The sequence below is a fragment of the Oryx dammah genome, unplaced genomic scaffold (genome assembly GCF_014754425.2).
Source record: "Oryx dammah isolate SB20612 unplaced genomic scaffold, SCBI_Odam_1.1 HiC_scaffold_4, whole genome shotgun sequence".
NCBI lineage: Eukaryota > Metazoa > Chordata > Mammalia > Artiodactyla > Bovidae > Oryx > Oryx dammah.
This window is the reverse complement of record NW_024070188.1, coordinates 84,630,316-84,648,211: the sequence shown is the minus strand read 5'-3', so window position 1 is coordinate 84,648,211 and position 17,896 is coordinate 84,630,316. Positions and strand designations below refer to the sequence as shown.

Here is a 17,896-nt window from a genome sequence, read left to right as displayed (position 1 = left end):
TTTACCACATTGTAAAAGCAAACATCTGAGTGCAAAAGATGATGTTTGTGAATTTTGTTAAGTTTCTTTCCATAACTGCAGGCTTCTCTGGTGAGTAAAAATAGGAAAGAAAGACATTTAAAATTAAGGGAACGCACATTCACTTGTTTGCTGGTCCGCAGAGTCCTCAGGGCTTCCCAGGTGGTGCAGGTGCTAAAGAACACCGCTACCAGGGCAGGAGACCTAAGAGGAGGCAGGTAAGGAGGGCCTGGCAGACACTCCAGTCTTTTCAGCTGGAGAATCCCATGGGCAGAGGAGCCTGGCGGACTACAGTCCATAGGGTTACAAAGAGCTGGACAAGACTGAAACCACTTAGCATGCGTGCATGTGGGCAGAAAGTTTTCTGGAGTTACAGTTTACATAGTAAAAGTTTCAGCCATTCAAACTATAATTCAATTTTTTTTTTTTTTAGTATTTTTGCAGAGTTCTGCAACTATCACCACAATCTATTTTAGACTTCATCACCCCTAAAAGAAACCCCTACCCTTGAGCCATAACTCCCATTTCTCCCTGAATGCCACCCTACTACTACTACTGCTGCTAAGTCACTTCAGTCGTGTCCGACTCTGTGCGACCCCAGAGACAGCAGCCCACCAGGCTCCCCCGTCCCTGGGATTCTCTAGGCAAGAACACTGGAGTGGGTTGCCATTTCCTGCTCCTAGTCAACCACTAATATACTTCCTTTGTCTAGAGATTTGCCTGTTCTGGACATGTAATATGAATGAATCATGTAACTTGTGGTCTTTTGTAACTGGCTTCCTTTACTTAGTAGTTATGTTTCCTTAATGTTGTATGTATAGTTGGAATCAGTACCCTAAACAGGATACTAATTAAAAAATTACCATTAAATATTTAATTGTATGACTATACCACATATATGCGTATGTTGTTGAGTGACTAGGTTGTGTCCAACTCTTTTGCAACTCAGGGACTGTAGCCTGCCAGGCTCCTCTGTTCAAGGGACTTCCCAGGCAAGAATACTGGAGTGGGTTGCCATTGTCTTCTCGAGGGGATCTTCCCAACCCAGGGATGGAGCCCACATCTCCTACACTGGCGGGTGGATGCTTTGCCACTGAGCCACCAGGGAAACCCTACCACCTGTATGCCTAAATCCATTATTAATTCATCTTTTGGTCATTAAAATGAGACTGATATGAACATCCATGTATAAGTTTCTACGTGGAAATAAATGTTCTTTTCTCTTGAGTATATGTCTAGGAGTAGAATTGCTGGTTTATATGGTAACTCTGTATGTCTCGTTGTTTGAAGGACTGCCTGACTGTTTTCCAAAGTGACTGCACCATTTTACATTCACATCAGGAATGTATGAAGTTCCAACTTCTCCAAGTCTATAGAGAGATTTTAAGAGAAGATCTTAATAAATGTATCGAAAGGGAGTTTACGAACGTAACATCACTTTGATGACTACCAGAAAGCCATTTTGCGATTTATTTTTATTGCACTAATAGCTACTATTAACAATACCAGCAGCTACAAACATTTACTGATTGTTTCCAGTATACATGTAGTCTGCCATTTAATGCTCGCCACAGCGCGGGACAGTAGACGCGAGTGTGGTTTCCATTGTTGAGGACACTAAAGCAGAGCAAGGTTAAATGAAGGAAAAGGAGAAGGGAGTCCACCAAGGCGACCGGACGCGAGAGCTCTCCACATGCAGTCACATTCTGCCTGGCATATGTCGACTGATGCTGCCACAGGCTTTTTCTGGGAAGTTAGAAAATACACTCACAATTGGAATTTTGTATTTAAAGTTTAAGATTAAAATTACAGTATAAGTTTTGGTCTGTGGGACAGAGACTCTCTTTTACTGACCATCTAACTGACCATTTTGTTTAATTGTTATATATGTTTTGTGTTAAATCAATAGAAGACATAGGATTGTGATTTCTTTTTTTAAAATTCATTTTAATTTTTTAAAATTTATTTTATTTTTTGATGACTCAGTGTGGCATGGGGGAATCTTTGTTTCTGCACCAAGGATAGATCCCACACCCTCTATATTTGAAGCACGGAGTCTTAATCAGTGGACTACCAGGGAAGTCTAGGATGTGATTCCTCGTAAACTATTAATACTATCATTTGGTGAATGTCTACTGTGTTCCAAACACTCTTCCAAGTCTGTTTCTATATTAACTCAAAAGTAATGTGATGCTGACTTTAGAATATATTAGCTTAAATGCTTTTAATGCACAAATCAGTGAGGTATATTACCTCACAGTAAAAACATTTACTTTTCTCAAAATTACAATTTACTTTTCTCAAACATTTCTTTTACTCAATTTAAATAATTTAATCATATTCATTTTCTTCATCTTAAAAATTAGTGGCTAATAGGCACATGAAAGTATGTTACAACTAAAATTATTGGAGAGATGCAATTAACACCACAGTGAGGTCACCTCATACCTGTCAAAATGACTCTTCTGAAAAAATTTACAGCTAACATGTTGGAGAGGATGTGGAGAAAAGGGAACCTTTGTATATTGTTGATGGGGATGTAAATAGGTGCAGTTACTTGGTGTGACATGTCTTATGGAGAAACTGTGTTAAAGAAGCTTTGTTCAGGTATGAGTTTGATTGCTGCTGGCCGTGGTTCAGTGTTAATGAATCAGCTATGTATATTAGATGTCTCTAAACAGAGACGCATGTAAAACAAAGCTATGTATTGATTGCTTGGTGAAAATTTTGTGATGAGAAGCTCACAGGAACCTAACTCTGTGTTTCTCTTAGGAACTACGGTTTAGTATTCTACTAATGTAGTGTTTGTGGTAACTTTATACAACCTAACTACCACAAATAACAAAAATGGATTATTTTTTGTTTTGAATTTCTTTCTGTGTCACTCTGAAACATCTCTGAGATAAAAACATTTTTTAAATATGTTTTTACCAAAGCCTTGAGGCTGCATATATAGTTTATTCACTTTGGGAAAAATGCCTGCCTTTTGACATGATTGGCAAAACGAGTCTTATTATTGGATCAGTCAGTCAGTAAGAATTTATCAGAAAAAAACCAATGGCCCCCAGTAGCCATTTTGTTATTATTTAATTCTTAAGCCTTGGTGGGTAAGTGACTGGCTGGCTGGCTGGCTGCCTAGCTGGCTTGTTAGGTGAATGAATGACTGGGTCGGTGGTTGAATAGATACAAGATTGGATGTTAGGGAAGGAATAGAACTTTGCCAGCAGTTCATTTCCCAGTTGAAATAAGGCACAATTAACTTGTATTGGGTTGACAAAAAAGTATGTTTGTCTTTTTCCATCAGCTCTTATGGAACACTGCCCCCCACCCCTGCAGTTTTTTTTGGACAATCCAGTATTACAAATGACAGTCTTATGTCTACTCTCCTGAGACTCAACTCAGTCTTATCTCTACTCTCCCCTTGGGCATAGAGTCCCCTTGGGCGGTTGTGCCGGTTCCGTCGGGATGCCAGGCTGGCTCCTCAGTCCTCCACTGTCTCCTGGAGGGTGCTGCCTAACGATGTCGTCCTCTGCCGACGCCTTTTCCTTTTACCTTCCATCTTTCCCAGGATCAGAGGAATTGCTTCTCGGCAAGACTGAGGGTGTGGAAGATCTTGTCCCTCTTTGCTTTATCTGAATTCCTAACAACCCAACCTAACCCAGATGATAGTCTGAGATGCCTAAAATAAACCATTCTTAATGCCAACTTTCACTCTACTGTACAAGAAGTGAAGTGACGTCGCTCAGTCGTGTCCGACTCTTTGCGACCCCATGGACTGTAGCCTACCAAACTCCTCCATCCATGGGATTTTTTAGGCAAGAGGACTGAAGTGGGTTGCCATTTCCTTCTCCAGTGGATCTTCCCAGCCCAGGGATTGAACCTGGGTCTCCTGCATTGTAGGCAGACTCTTTATTGTCTGAGGCACCAGGGAAGCCCTACTGTCTAAGAAGCCAAGCGCTATTGTAAGTTAATGGTTAAAAGAAGCTTTTTAATCACCAATAATTTAAGTTACCCTTTTTCTTTTGGATGCCATGTGCTAATGAACCAGAGTGAAACTGGGAAAGAATGAGTGGGTTGACTCTTTTTAAAAATGGGAAAATGTTGATTTTGAAGAGAAAGTAGGACAAGAACTATCAAGAACTATTATGACACCTCAGCCATAGACATGTTTTCTAACATATCAGTCCTAAGGAAGCTTACCTGAGGGTTCAGAGGTGTAGAGATTACCTTTTACCTCCCCCGGGGTAATACAGTCTTTGTAGCGAAGGGCTCAGGACACAGCTTCTAGTTCCTGCTTCTTTCCTTTTAAATCTCAGGTAAACCACTTTTCCTTCTCATACATCTGTTTATTCACTTTAAAAGTAGGAGTAGTAAATGCTGTCGCAGTCATCGTTCACAGCTGTTGTGAAGATTAACTGAGATAATGTCTGTAAAAGCACTTTGAAAACTGAAAGCTCACTCTAAACATAAGATATCATTATCAGTATCCTAAAGTCACTTTGGATCAATTACAGTGTACTCTAAAGCACAGTGAAATACAACTCCATTGGGAATATCTTTCTTATTGAATGAAAATTTTCTAACCAACTAAACATTAAAAGCTCAGTTGGTAAAGAATCCACATGCAATGCAGGAGACCCTGGTTCGATTCCTGGGTTGGGAAGATCTGGAGAAGTGCTAGGCTACCGACTCCAGTATTCTTGGGCTTCCCTTGTGGCTCAGGTGGTAAAGAGTCCACCTGCAATGGGGAGACCTAGGTTCCATCCCTGGGTTGGGAAGATCCCCTGGAGAAGGGAAAGGCTACTCACTCCAGTATTCTGGCCTGGAGAATTCCATGAACTATATAGTCCATGGGGTCACAAAGAGTCGGACATGATTAAGCAACTTAAAAAAAAAAAATTACTATTGTGCATTTGATGTAATAACTGAAATTTTTAAATGATATGGTGGGCCTTAGGTAAGAGTTAATAATTGCATTTTTTAAATTGATTAACTTTCAAACTATTTCTGTCTTTGTTTGTAAAACGTAGCTCTACAGAGAGTGCATCGTTAGGTAAACCTTGTTCTTTCCTATCTGACAGCCTGTGCCTTTTAATTGAAGTATTTATTTCATTAAAATTTAATGCAGTTATTGAAATGATTGAATTTGAGTCTGTCATTTTATTATATGTTTTCTACTTACTCTTCCACTTTTGCTCCTCTATTACTTCATTTCTGATTCTAGCTGATTCAGTATTTTTTAGAATTCCATTGTAATTTTTATTTGCTTTTTGACTCAACATTATAATTTACTCCAATAATTTTAATGCATATTCTTAAATTTTGACAGTCAATATTGTTAATATTGCACCAGTTTCCCCACAAAATGTACAAGAAATGGTGGTTTCCATCCCCTGTTCTTTTTGTCATAGTTATTATATTTGTATTTTAGACCAGCTTTTTAATTTTTGTGTTGAATGTTTTCTTTGCTCAGCACCATAGCAGACTACCACTAGCTTGGGAAGTTTAAATAATATAAATGCAGTTTTCCACAGTTCTGGAGTCTGGAAGTCTGAGATCAGGGTCCAGCATGGTTAGGTTCTGGGATGGGCCTTCTTCCTGACTCAGACAACCTCCATCTCCCTGCACCCTCATGTAGCAGAAGGAGGGGAAGCAAACATTCTGGCATCTTTTCCTATAGGATAAGGACACTAATATCATCATGACGGCCCCATTCTCATGACATTATGTAAACCCAAGTACCTCCACAAGGTCCCATCTCCAGATATCATTGTATTGGGTGATAGGGCTTTAAAATATGAATTTGAGGATGTGACTTAATTAAGTCCATATAATCTATTACATTATTAAAGAAATTAAGATGAACAAAGCAAAATCCCTGTATAATTGTCTTCTGTATTTACTCAGATATTTTTGCATTTCTGTTGTTCTTAAACTTTCCCAAGGACCATCATTTCCCTCTGGTATCATTAACCTCTAAAATGAAGTTTTCATCTGCATTTCTTATAGGGTGAGTCTGCTTGTGACAGGATTTCCTAGTTTTCTTACATCTTGAAAAGCAAAAGTCAGTGTCTGACTTGTAGGTGAATTTTTTACCAGCTGAGCCACAAGGGAAGCCCAAGAATACTGGAGTTGGTAGCATATCCCTTCTGCAGCGAGTTTTCCTGAGTCAGGAATCGAACTGGGATCTCCTGTATTGCAGGCGGATTCTTTACCAGCTGAGCTATCAGGGAAGCCTTTCTTACATCTTAAAATATCTTTATTTTGCCTTTATTCCCAAAGATTATTTTTACTGGATATAGAATTCTTTATTTAACAGTACTTTTGTTTTTAATTTAAAAACCTTAAAGATGTTATACTTTTACTTCTGGCCTCCCTTGTTTTTAATGATGAGGTAACCACAACAAACTGTGGAAAATTTTGAAAGAGATAGGAATATCAGACCACCTTACCTGTCTCCTGAGAAATCTGTATGCAGTTCAAGAAGCAACAGTTAGAACCAGACATGGAACAACAGACTGGTTCCAATTTGGGAAAGAAGTATGTAAAGTCTCTATATTATCAACCTGCTTATTTAACTTATATGCAGAGTACATCATGTGAAATGCCAGGCTGGATAAAGCCAAGGTGGCATTTAGTTAAAGCTATGGTTTTTCCTGGAGAAGGAAATGGAAACCTACTCCAGTATTCTTGCCTGGAGAACCCCACAGATGGAGGAGTCCACGGGGTCACAAAGAGTCAGACACAACTGAGCAACTTCACTTTCATACTTTTCATGGTTTTTCCAGTACTCAGGTATGGATATGAGAGTTGGATTGTAAAGAAACCTGAGTGCTGAAGAATTGATGCTTTTGAACTGTGGTGTTGGAGAAGACCCTTGAGAGTCCTTTGGATAGCAAGGAAATCCAACCAGTCAATCCTAAAGGAAATCAGTCCTGAATATTCATTGGAAGGACTGATGCTGAAGCTGAAACTCCAGTACTTTGGCCACCTGATGTGAAGAACTGACTTATGCTGGAAAAGATTGAAGGCAGGAGAAGAAGGGGATGACAGAGGATGAGATGGTTGGGTGGCATCACTGACTCAGGGACATTTTCTCTTCTAGAATGACATCTAGGATATCATATTACATTTACTTGCCATGTCTCCTTAGGCCCCTCTAGATGGTGAAAGTTTCTCAGATTGGTTTTTGATGACCTGGAAAGTTTTGAGGGCTAATGGTCAGGTATTTTTAGGACTGTTCCTCTTCTGGTATATGTCTGATGCTCCTCTCAAGGTTAGACTGGGGTTTTGTGTTTTGGAGAGGAAGACCCCAGAGATAGAAAGCCATGGTCATCCCGTCAGATGAAGGGTACACAGCATCAGTGTGACTTATCTCTGCTGATGTTGACCTGGATCACCTGGCTGAAGTGCTGTTCTCTGGTTTCTCCGCTAGGAAGTTTCTCTTATTCCCTCTTCCCACACTGTGCTCTTTGGAAGAAGTCACTATTTGAAGTGCTCATTTAAAGGGTGGAGAGTTATAGTCCATCTCTTTGAGCAGATCTTTCCCTTTGCCGAGATGCTTTGAGTATGTTATGCATCTGCGTGGTTCAGGAACCTGTCAGAGATGTGGGTAGACAGAGTTGGAGATTCCCTTTATGCTTCTTTTCCTTCTGGGATTTTTCCTGCTCTTCTCTTCTTAGAGGCAAGTTTCTCCAGGTTCAGGATTTTGCTTCCAGTGTACCTGCAACCCTTCATGCCATCCGGATTGTACCTGGCTGTAAACCAAGAGCTGTGAGTGAGCTTGTCTGCCTTTGCTTCTCCTGACATGTGCTCTCTACCAGAGTCTCCCTTCTCTTCACGCTTCAGTGCCATCAGGTCCACATATTTTCTGTGGGGAATTGACCTGACATGTTCCTGAGCCATTACAAAAAGCGGAAATCCCGGCCTGTGTCTAACACTGTGATAGTGAGGATGAAGAGACTAAAAGAAGTTTCTGATCAGAAAGAACTTACAGTAGAGTTCATTCAGTCATTCAGTCAGGTCCGACTCTTTGTGAACCCATGGACTACAGCACACTAGGCCTCCCTGTCCATCATCAACTCCCGGATTTACCCAAGCTCATGTCTGTTGTGTTGGTGTTGCTATCCAACCACCTCATCTTCTGTTGTCCCCTTCTCCCACCTTCAATCTTTCCCAGAGTCAGGGTCTTTTCAATTGAGTCAGCTCTTTTCATTAGGTGGCAAAAGTATTGCAATTTTAGCTTCACCATCAGTCCTTCCAGTGAATATTCAGGACTGATTTCCTTTATGATTGACTCGTTGGATCTCCTTGCAGTCCAAGGGACTCTCAATAGTCTTCTCCAGCACCACAGTTCAAAAGCATCAATTCTTCGGCGCTCAGCTTTCTTTATAGTCCAACTCTCACATCCATACATGACCAATGGAAAAACCATAGCTTTGACTAGATGGACCTTTGTTGGCAAAGTAATGTCTCTGTTTTTTAACATACTGTCTAGATTGGTCATAACTTTTCTTCCAAGGAGCAAGGGTCTTTTAATTTCATGACTGCAGTCACCATCTGCAGTGATTTTGGAGCCCCAAAAGATAAAATCTCTCACTGTTTCCATTGTTTCCCCATCCATTTCCCATGAAGTAATGGGACCAGATGCCATGATCTTAGTTTTCTAAATGTTTTAAGTTAAATGATATAAATAATAGCTTTAAAATAGTAACAATAATCTGGATCCTGTAAGAATTCAATAAAAGTTTGTGTACATAAGTCACTTAACATTGAGCTGTGGTTCCAAAAATGTTATATACTTCTACAGATTTGTTCTTCACCATTATTCACTGGTTAAAGGAATAGATTACTGTAGACTTAATTATATTAGAAAAGAGTAGGACTCAGAACAGTGACGTTATTTGACTTTTATTTTTTAAAGGAAATTGTTGAAGTCAAAATCTATCCTCTGCAGCAAGCAGATAATTTTGCAATTGTCTCATCCTGGTGGTTAATAAAATGGTGTTTTCATGGTGCTATTTCCTAGAACTTCTCTCTCACAAAATCTTGTTCATTTCCCTAACATGCAGCACTTTGAATGATGGGCTACAAAATAAGGGGGCAGGGGGAAATAATCCTGGCCCAAATAGGGGATTTCTGCCAGTTGAGTTTGATCCATGACTCAAGCCTGGATGGGTTCCATTGTTAACCATGGTTCTCAGCTCTGCTTGATGCAAGTTCAACATCACTGTTTAAGGCTCATTCTCAGTGGAGGCCTGTGTTTACATTGTCAGTTGAAGTTAGGGCCTTAAGGGCCAGAGAGTATATTCACAGTTCGTTCTTTTAGGGAAATTTGGTGCATCTGTGCATAAGTCTTCCCTCAATACATTTTTTGTAGTTATTCTTTATATCTGTTGTATAGAAAGGGTAACTTTACTAAATATTGCACTTAGCTTTCTTCTAACATTTTCCTTTGAACTTAGAAATTACCTTTATGATCAACTATCAAGTGCTTCTTATCCCTTAATTGTTGATTTTGCATTTGTTACTTTCCCCTCCCCCCCTCCACGTGGTCATCAGATTATAATAGTGGCTCTTTTTCAAAATAAGTGTTTGCTTTTTTCTTAAAATATTAACAGTTTTCAAGTGCTGGTCAGACTTTCATCTCCTACTTACTTTAATCCTGCATTGTAGATGTTCTTGTTGAATCGTACCCTGTGTTTTTTCAGTTTAAGAAAAAAAGTAATTAAAGTTCAGGTTTAAAGCATACAATAAAATACCCAATTTGGAAACTCATTCATCTAGAAAGTGTGTTAAAGTTTTTCACTAGCAGAGTCCTATGAAAAATGCCTAATATGCTGCAATGTTTTTAAAAATGTTCTAAATTATGACAGCAAGAAATTAGGATTATAACAAATTTTATGTTAAGAATACTGAAGATATATTATGTGATTTGTGGGAGGTTAATTTCACCTTTATGTAAGTATTTTGAGATTCTCATAGAAGTTGTTAAGTACATGTTCAGTAGAGTTTTTGTGAGCAAATTCTATAGCTTGAGGAACGTAGGAATTGGTCCTAAGAATTAGGTAACTCTATGGACTCACATTGTTCTGACAAATATCTGACGTAGAAGTTTGTGAGAGAGTTGAATTTTAAAATAAGAAAATAAAGTAAAAATCACAGTGAATGAAAATTTCCCATTTGAATACATTAAATTACCCAAGAACTATAAGACATGCAGCTTGGATAATGCAACCCTAGGCGGACACTCAGAAGAGAAGCGAGATCAAGCAGAACCCTGGGCACTGTGAAATCAGTAAGAAAGTAAGTCCTGTGTTGTTGAAGGAAACCAGGAGGACCTAGTGGCCGATGCTTAGAGAAAATAAAAAGTGCTATTAGATCAAGGGCTTTGCTGATTATTCCCAAATGGCCAAATATGAAAAGAATAGAAAAGCAACCATTGATTGAAAATGTGGAGGTCATGCCAAGAGTAATCTTCAAGACTTCAAGAGTGGGTTCATTAAAGAATGCAAAGGAAAGAAATGGAGAGTTAACAGTAAGTTCACAGTAGATTTTTCTGGGCAGAGATGTTGGATAAGGAATGGAAGGGAATTTGAGGACAAGTTCTGTCTGCTTGGGGCTGGCGATACTAGAGTGATGTTTCTTAAAGGTAAAGAAGAAACTGCCTTACTAAGGGACATTCAGAGATATGTAGGGTTACCTTTGGTTGGCACAGTTATTAGAGTATGCTCCTGTTATTTACTGGGCTGCAGCTGGAGCTAAACACCCTATAGAGGCGATTAGGGCATTCTTTTTTGAGAAGGAACTGTCTTGCCCAAAAACTGTTGATCCCATTTATATGCTGATGGTAGTCTTGAGCTGTAGTCTTGGTCTGTCTTGAGCTGTGCCTTTATTTAATTCTCTCAACAAATATTTTAGTTGACCAAATACCTACTGTGTACTTGATCAACCTTTCCATGATAGATTCATAGTCTATTTTTGACTTGTTGCTCAACAATATTCATTTATAAAGTACTGATATGATTTATACAAGTTGAGTTTAAGCTCAGAAACTTTAATCTTCTATTTATGAGGAAAACAGAAGGCTTTTAGATAGTAATGATTTCATTAGTGGTACAGAGTTATCTAGTATTTATTTTGCAGATTTTTCCCCCCCTTTAGTTTTCTGTATAATTGTTTTCCGTAGGGTAGAATTCTCATGATTTGAACTTCTAGAGAAAATCAACAACTTTAGATCTCCTTAAATATTTATTCCTTTTTTTAAAAATTATATTGGGGTATATCTGATTAACAGTCTTGTAAAAGTTTCAGGTGAACAGTGAAGGGGCTCAGCCATACATATACATACAATATTAATTTGTTTGTTTGCTTTTTTCCACTTCATTTTCACTTGCTTTCTGTTCTTTTCCTAGCCTTTTTGTTTGTCTTTGTTTATATTGATACTGGTGTTTAAGGTTACAGAGTTTCCTCGGATTACTTCTTTCAATGAATTGTATTTATTTAACCCTTTTAAAAAATAGCTTTTGTATGGTTTTTCAAGTGCTCCTTCCCTATTTTTACTTCAAAAAAAAAAAAAAAAAAACAACCACATCAGTTCCCACCACCAGAATATCAGGTTTGGAACTAGACGGTAGCTTTTGTTCCTTATAGTCACTCACTGGTTGCCGTGTCTCATCTGATGAATTGGTTGCCTTACAGTCTCTGACCTAAGGATACCAAGAATATACTTCAAGGGCTTCCACTATATTTTTATTTGCCTCCTCTAACTTTCAACAGTGTCACATGGCATCTACTTTAACGTATATCAAAAGCACCTTTTCCTCTGTAATTTTTTTTTTTTATCAGTTTTCTTTATTTGGGACACTTTTGTCACAGTTCTTGCCCTTTCTAAATATTTTCTTTGCTGGTAAAATATGTCAGGTTTTTGCATTTGTAATGTCATCTCTGGCACTTACTCTCAAGTTTGGAGTCTTTTTTATCTCATTGTGTCTTATAACTATTGTTCATTGTTCTTTGCTCTTAGCACTTGACTGGAGCTTTTACTTTTAATCTCATTTTCTACTGCTAACCTGTACAGAGGCCATGTGATGTATGGTGTAAGGACTTTTTGCTGTTACGTTTTACACACACACACACAGTCATAAGGAAAGGGAATGTGGACTTTTCTTCTGAGAATAGTTCAGGCAGTGTGTTATAGTAGAAATGGAATAGGGTTCAGAGGTAGTTTGAACTGAATTTCAATTGTGATTCCATTATAAAGTAACTGATGTCCTCAGAAAAGTGATTACAATTGTCAAGGCCTTCATTTACTTTTCTATTAAATAAGGATAATAATAGTGACCTTACCAGATCATTCAGTTCAGTTCAGTTCAATCACTCAGTCGTGTCCAACTCTTTGTGACCCCATGAATCGCAGCATGCCAGGCCTCCCTGTCCATCACCGATTCCCAAATGGCCTATGTAAGGTACAACTTCTACCACATAGTAGTTACTTGACTATTATTGGTACTGTAAATATTATTTAATTATGATTATTATTTGGTGGGCCATCTCACATATTGAGAACTACTGAGTGCTAATGCTCCATTTAAAGAAGGTATAGCAGAAAATTAATTGTAGTGCCTGGCCTTGAGGAGTTTATGATCTTTCATAGAAGGTAGGAACACATATACAAATATCCATTTCTTAAAAGTCATTGTGGGATTGTTGTAAACACTATAAATATTATTAATGTGCTTTATAAATATTTTGAAGATTAGGAAACTGAGAGTTAAAGAGTGAAGGTTAGTATGTTTACCGTAGTCCCCTAAGCTGATAAGGGACCTATAGGACCTCTCAGTTTGGAGGATGTATTTGTCTCCTGTGTCGTACTGAGTCCCTGAGAAATTGTGGCAAGCCTTATAAGATGTACATAGTAACAGCCCCTGAATCCTGAAGAGGTGGGCTCAGTCTTGATGCTGCTGACAGTGAGTGGCCTCTGGGAGGAGGTCATGTCTTAGATGGATCCTGGGGGTGAATGGGCTTTCAGCAGGCAGCGGTGAGGAAGGGAGTGTCATTGAACAAAGGTAAGAGGCAGGGGCAGGAGTTTTCTGTAGTCTGTATTTTGGGGGCACTTAGTTTAAAAGCTTTAAGCCTTTAAACTTTTTCAGGGCTGTGACATGGTAGCACTCTAGAATAAGGTTTACTTTGCAGAACAATGTAGGATGTTCTGAAAGTGAAAGGAGTATATTAAGACTTCAGTTGCGTTTCCCTGGTGGCTCAGTTGGTAAAGAATCGGCCTGCAATGTGGGCGACCTGGCTTATATCTCTGGGCCAGGGGAGATTCCCCTGAGATGAAAATGGCAGCCCACTCCAGTATTCGTGCCTGGAGAATTCCATGGGCAGACGAGCCTGGTGGGTTGCACAGGGACCTGCAGTCCATGGGGTGGCCAAGTGTTGGACACGACTGAGTGACAAGCACACACACAAGACTTCAGTCGGGAGGCTGTTGCAAGAATCAAGACGTGATTTGATAAGCATCGTGACTGGAGGAATGCAACGGAAAGGACAGATGCAGGAAGAGACTTGGAGGAGGTGGATGGCATTGGCAGCAGGAAGACATGGAGAGGCTGCAAGGCTCCAGCCTGGGTCTTGAGGAAGATAGTGGCTCCAAGAGAAATGGCATCTTTCAAAAGAAGGGGCAGATACATGTTTCCGTAAGACCCAGTGGAGCCTTTTGGCTGGGACCACCAGTGATGGCTCGGACTCTCAGACACAACCTAGTGCGTCTTCACTCTAGTTCAGAAAGTGGTTTGATTTCTTTCCACTGCTATATACCATGAGTGCTAACATGATGCCTTTGATTTTTTATTAAGGGGGATGCTGTAGAGGCAGTGTGAGTTTGTACAGGCTGTCAGAGCTGAATCTCCTGGATAAACTCTTGGGAATCTCACAGTTCCAATCAAGCAAGTGTTCTGCTTGAGTCCCCCCAGTTTCGCAGGACAGATGTCAAAGGGAGCATGCAATTTTGTTTGTGGGTCACCGCCTAATATATGAAAGGGAAATCCCATAGGATAACTCCATTTTTCTCCAGATGTTGCTCCATAGCCTTAAGCTTTATAAGTGAAAGAAAATGCACACTGCTTATCAAAGGGCAGGAGAGGGGCAAATCAATTCAGAAATGTTGCATTGCTATTAAGGATTGCCATTAAATGCAATTGCCATTTAAGGGTTTTGACTAAAGCTTCGTGGTTTTTTTTTTTTTTTTTTTTGTCCAGTGTTTGTCAGGTTCAACTCTAACCACGGGTTCCCAGTGGAGGTCGATTCTGACACCAGCATCTTCCAGCTCAAGGAGGTGGTTGCTAAGCGACAGGGGGTTCCAGCTGACCAGTTGTGTGTGATTTTCGCAGGGAAGGAGCTTCGGAATGGCTTGACAGTGCAGGTGAGTCTCCCTGGGCGGAGGGTTCCTGGGCTGCGGCCAGCCCCATTGCTTATGCTGCTTGCGCTGCCAAGCTGACATTCATGCCTGAGATCTAATAGAATAAATAGTGCCTAGGGATTCCTTGAACTTTACTCCACACCGCTTCATTAATTCTGACCTTCTTAATTATGCATTAAAACAGCAAGCAGGTACGGATTGGAGAACAACTGTGACTGGGAGAGAGAGAAGAGAGAGAGAGAGAGCACACAGACTGGGCTTAGTGAATAAATGTTTACTGACTAGAGGAGCAGCAAGGCACCGTTTCTGGGTCTGTTCAATTTCTACCGTACTTATTCCACTTGAATCTTAATGAAGGAGGCACAGAAATTGTCCCAGATCCGGCTGCTCAGTCACTGTGCCGGGAGGGATCTGCAACCCAACTGTGACCCCTGGAGGATGGTCCCGGGTCTGCCGCCGCAGCTCTGGATGGGAGGAGGTTTGGGGGCTCAGGGCCTTGGAGCAGACTCGCGAGCTCCCTGCCCATCAGCGCCCGAGGCGGCTGTGGAGGAGGACGCACGCACCGCGAACGTCCACCTGTGTGTTTAATTTCTCCAAGTTTCAGTAACATGTTCCCCAGAATCGGCCGCTGAGATGTTGGGGAGTGTGCAGCCAGTGTTTTTCTCTCCTGTCCCTGATGCTTTCCGGGCACCGCGGGGCTCCTCATAGCATCACAGAGCTGTATCTTTCCATGGGGTGGGGGTGGGGCTTCATTCCCAGTATGTATTTCCGCAGGGGAAGGGGTGAACTGGGCAGGCCACTGGGGAGCAGTGCCTTCCTCTGGGAGTGGAGACCGGTCTTGTGTTGGGGAAGCCAGCAAACAGGCCTCCATACGATTGAAGTCATTCTCTGAGAAATGTGTGTGAAAACCCAGTTGCTTTCTGTGAACTGTTCAGGTGATCCTGAAGAAACCCAAACACGTTCCCCGCGGCCCCCTTTTTTCACCAGCACAGATGAGTTGCATTTCTGCCTGCAGCTGTTTGGGGGCCTGCTCTTGTGAACAGTGGTGGTGGTGGGGTGCTGTGTCTCTACCCAGTCCCTACTTTATTGACATCCTATGGCTGTCTCTTTTTGGTGATGATGTTTACTGCTTTAAGAAAGGCTTTCAGATCTGGGTGTAAGAGAGCCGCTATGGAAATGTGAATTGCCCCCTCCTTCTCCAGCACCTCTTCTCTGACAGCAGTCTGCTCCGCTTGGTGCACACAGGGTGCTGTGCTTTGCTTTTAGGCAATTTGTTTTTATAAGGGAAGCACCTGTGCTGAAAAGTGTTGTTGTTGTTTTTTTTAATTTCAGTCAACTAGAAAGCTTTATTTTTACTGTACCTGCCAACCTCTAAAACCAAGGATGTTCCCATCATAAATTATTTTAAAACAGCTTCTTGAACCAAAATATTTTGTTATCCGAAGTTTTCAGGTTCTAAAGTTTCTCACCTCTACCACTGGAGGTGATAGGTTATACCAATTACTATAGACAATTGATTTCTACAGATGGATAGATACAAATATAGATATCTGGACGGGTTCATTAAGATTCTTGATTTTCACAACACTTCCAGTATTCTGGCCTTCTGAGAGGATCCCAAAGACAGTCAGTACCCACTGCTATTTTCTTAGAGACTGCTGTTTACTTAGGCCCTCTAAAATCAACAGTAATACTAGATTGAACTACATAGGTTAAAAATATCAGCAATTTCATGGGGCTCAAACTAATAGCTATAACATAAAGGTGTCAAACACGATAACTGCCATATAAAAACTGAAATATAAGTATTTAATTTAATAATATAAGGTGTAGGAGAAACAGCTGAGTGAAAGTCACCAATAAAGACTTCTGGGTTAGTTGAAACTCAAGTAGGATTCTGGAGATGAAGAGCAAGAGCAATTCTTGTGTGGGAGCAAGCAAAGGGTCCTATTCCTGTAGAACCTAGAGGAGGTGCTGAAGGTGGGTGACAAGGGAATTGGCAGCTGTGTTTTAGAAAGCTTTGACCCATGTGACATTGAGGTTTCATGCGAGGAGATGGAGAACAAAATGGGATGCCCTGGAGGGAAAAGCGAGTCTGGAGATTCTGGTTCATCACTGGCAGGAGTTTCACAGATTGCAAGAGTTAATGCCAGGGGGAGATGCTGGCAGGCAGTCATACTGAGGTGTGGAGCTCAGGGCTTGCTTTGAGGACACTCTGCATGGAGGTAAGTATTGCAGTAACTGGAACAGATTCAGTTGCCAAGGTGCAGAGCATACGGCACAAGCAGTTCCTTAGGTAACAGGAGAGGAGCCTGTATAGGAGGTATTGTCCATCCAACTGACATTTTCATAGATAATTTGGGGAAAGAAAATTACTAATAAAGAATGTATGTGCTGTGAAAACTTGGAGGACGAGGAAGCAAAGAGCCTTTGGCCTTGGTGACAGTGGTGGTGACTTAGGGACCTTCGGGCCAGGACTGTAGCTGGAGAAAGTCAGCTTGCAGGGGTTCAGCGTGAACCACGGGACTTTGTCACAGGCACAGCTCATCTGGTCATGGAGGGAAGGAGAGACAGGGAGTTCATGGAGGAGCAGCAGTTCCCGCACTGTGTGTACCTTTCACAGCCCTTGACTGTGCGCATGGCTGACTTTGATACAGTTGTAATTGGTGTGAAAATGCAATTTTATGTACTGAATTTCTCTCCCTGAATCTTATGTCGAGAGAAGGCAATGGCACCCCACGCCAGTACACTTGCCTAGAAAATCCCATGGATGGAGGAGCCTGGTAGGCTGCAGTCAAAGGGGTCACTAAGAGTCAGACATGACTGAGCGACTTCACTTTCATTTTTCACTTTCCTGCATTGGAGAAGGAAATGGCAACCCACTCCAGTGTTCTTGCCTGGAGAATCCCAGGGCCGGGGGAGCCTGGTGGGCTGCCGTCTGTGGGGTCGCAGAGTCGGATACGACTGACGCGACTTAGCAGCAGCATAGATGTTAGAGTTCCATCCCTGGGAAAATCCTCCAGAGTAGGAAGTGGCAACCAACTCCAGTGTTCTTGCCTGGAGAATCCCAGGGACGGGGGAGCCTGGTGGGCTGCCGTCTGTCGGGTCACAGAGTCGGACAGGACTGAAGCGACTTAGCAGCAGCAGTAACATTATGTCATAGGCTTCTTCCATGGTGTTGTGTATTCATTTCTAAGTGTCTAGATGATCCTTTGTAATGAGAGTGTTTATGTTATATATAGGGAGCATCTAGTTTTTAATATTACAAATTAAGGCAAAATAATTTTTAAAACGGTCTCTAATATACTTAGAGAATATGGCCTCTGTGTTTCAGTTTGCATGAAGTATTCTCTTGGTGTGTCCAGTTTTCTTGAAGAGATCTCTAATCTTTCCCGTTCTTTTGTTTTCCTCTATTTGTTTGCATTGATCACTGAGGAAGGCTTCTGTATCCCTCTTTGC

The 17,896-nt window shown here is 41.0% G+C and overlaps 1 protein-coding gene across 1 annotated transcript in view; it reads left to right on the top strand.

The window, feature by feature from the left end:
• Positions 1-17,896, top strand: part of PRKN (parkin RBR E3 ubiquitin protein ligase) — a 1,215,957-nt gene that overhangs the window by 214,744 nt on the left and 983,317 nt on the right. Inside the window, exon 2 of the mRNA XM_040238940.1 lies at positions 14,277-14,440. Within this exon, the coding sequence (XP_040094874.1) occupies positions 14,277-14,440 (164 nt within the window). The remainder of the gene's footprint in view (positions 1-14,276; positions 14,441-17,896) is intronic.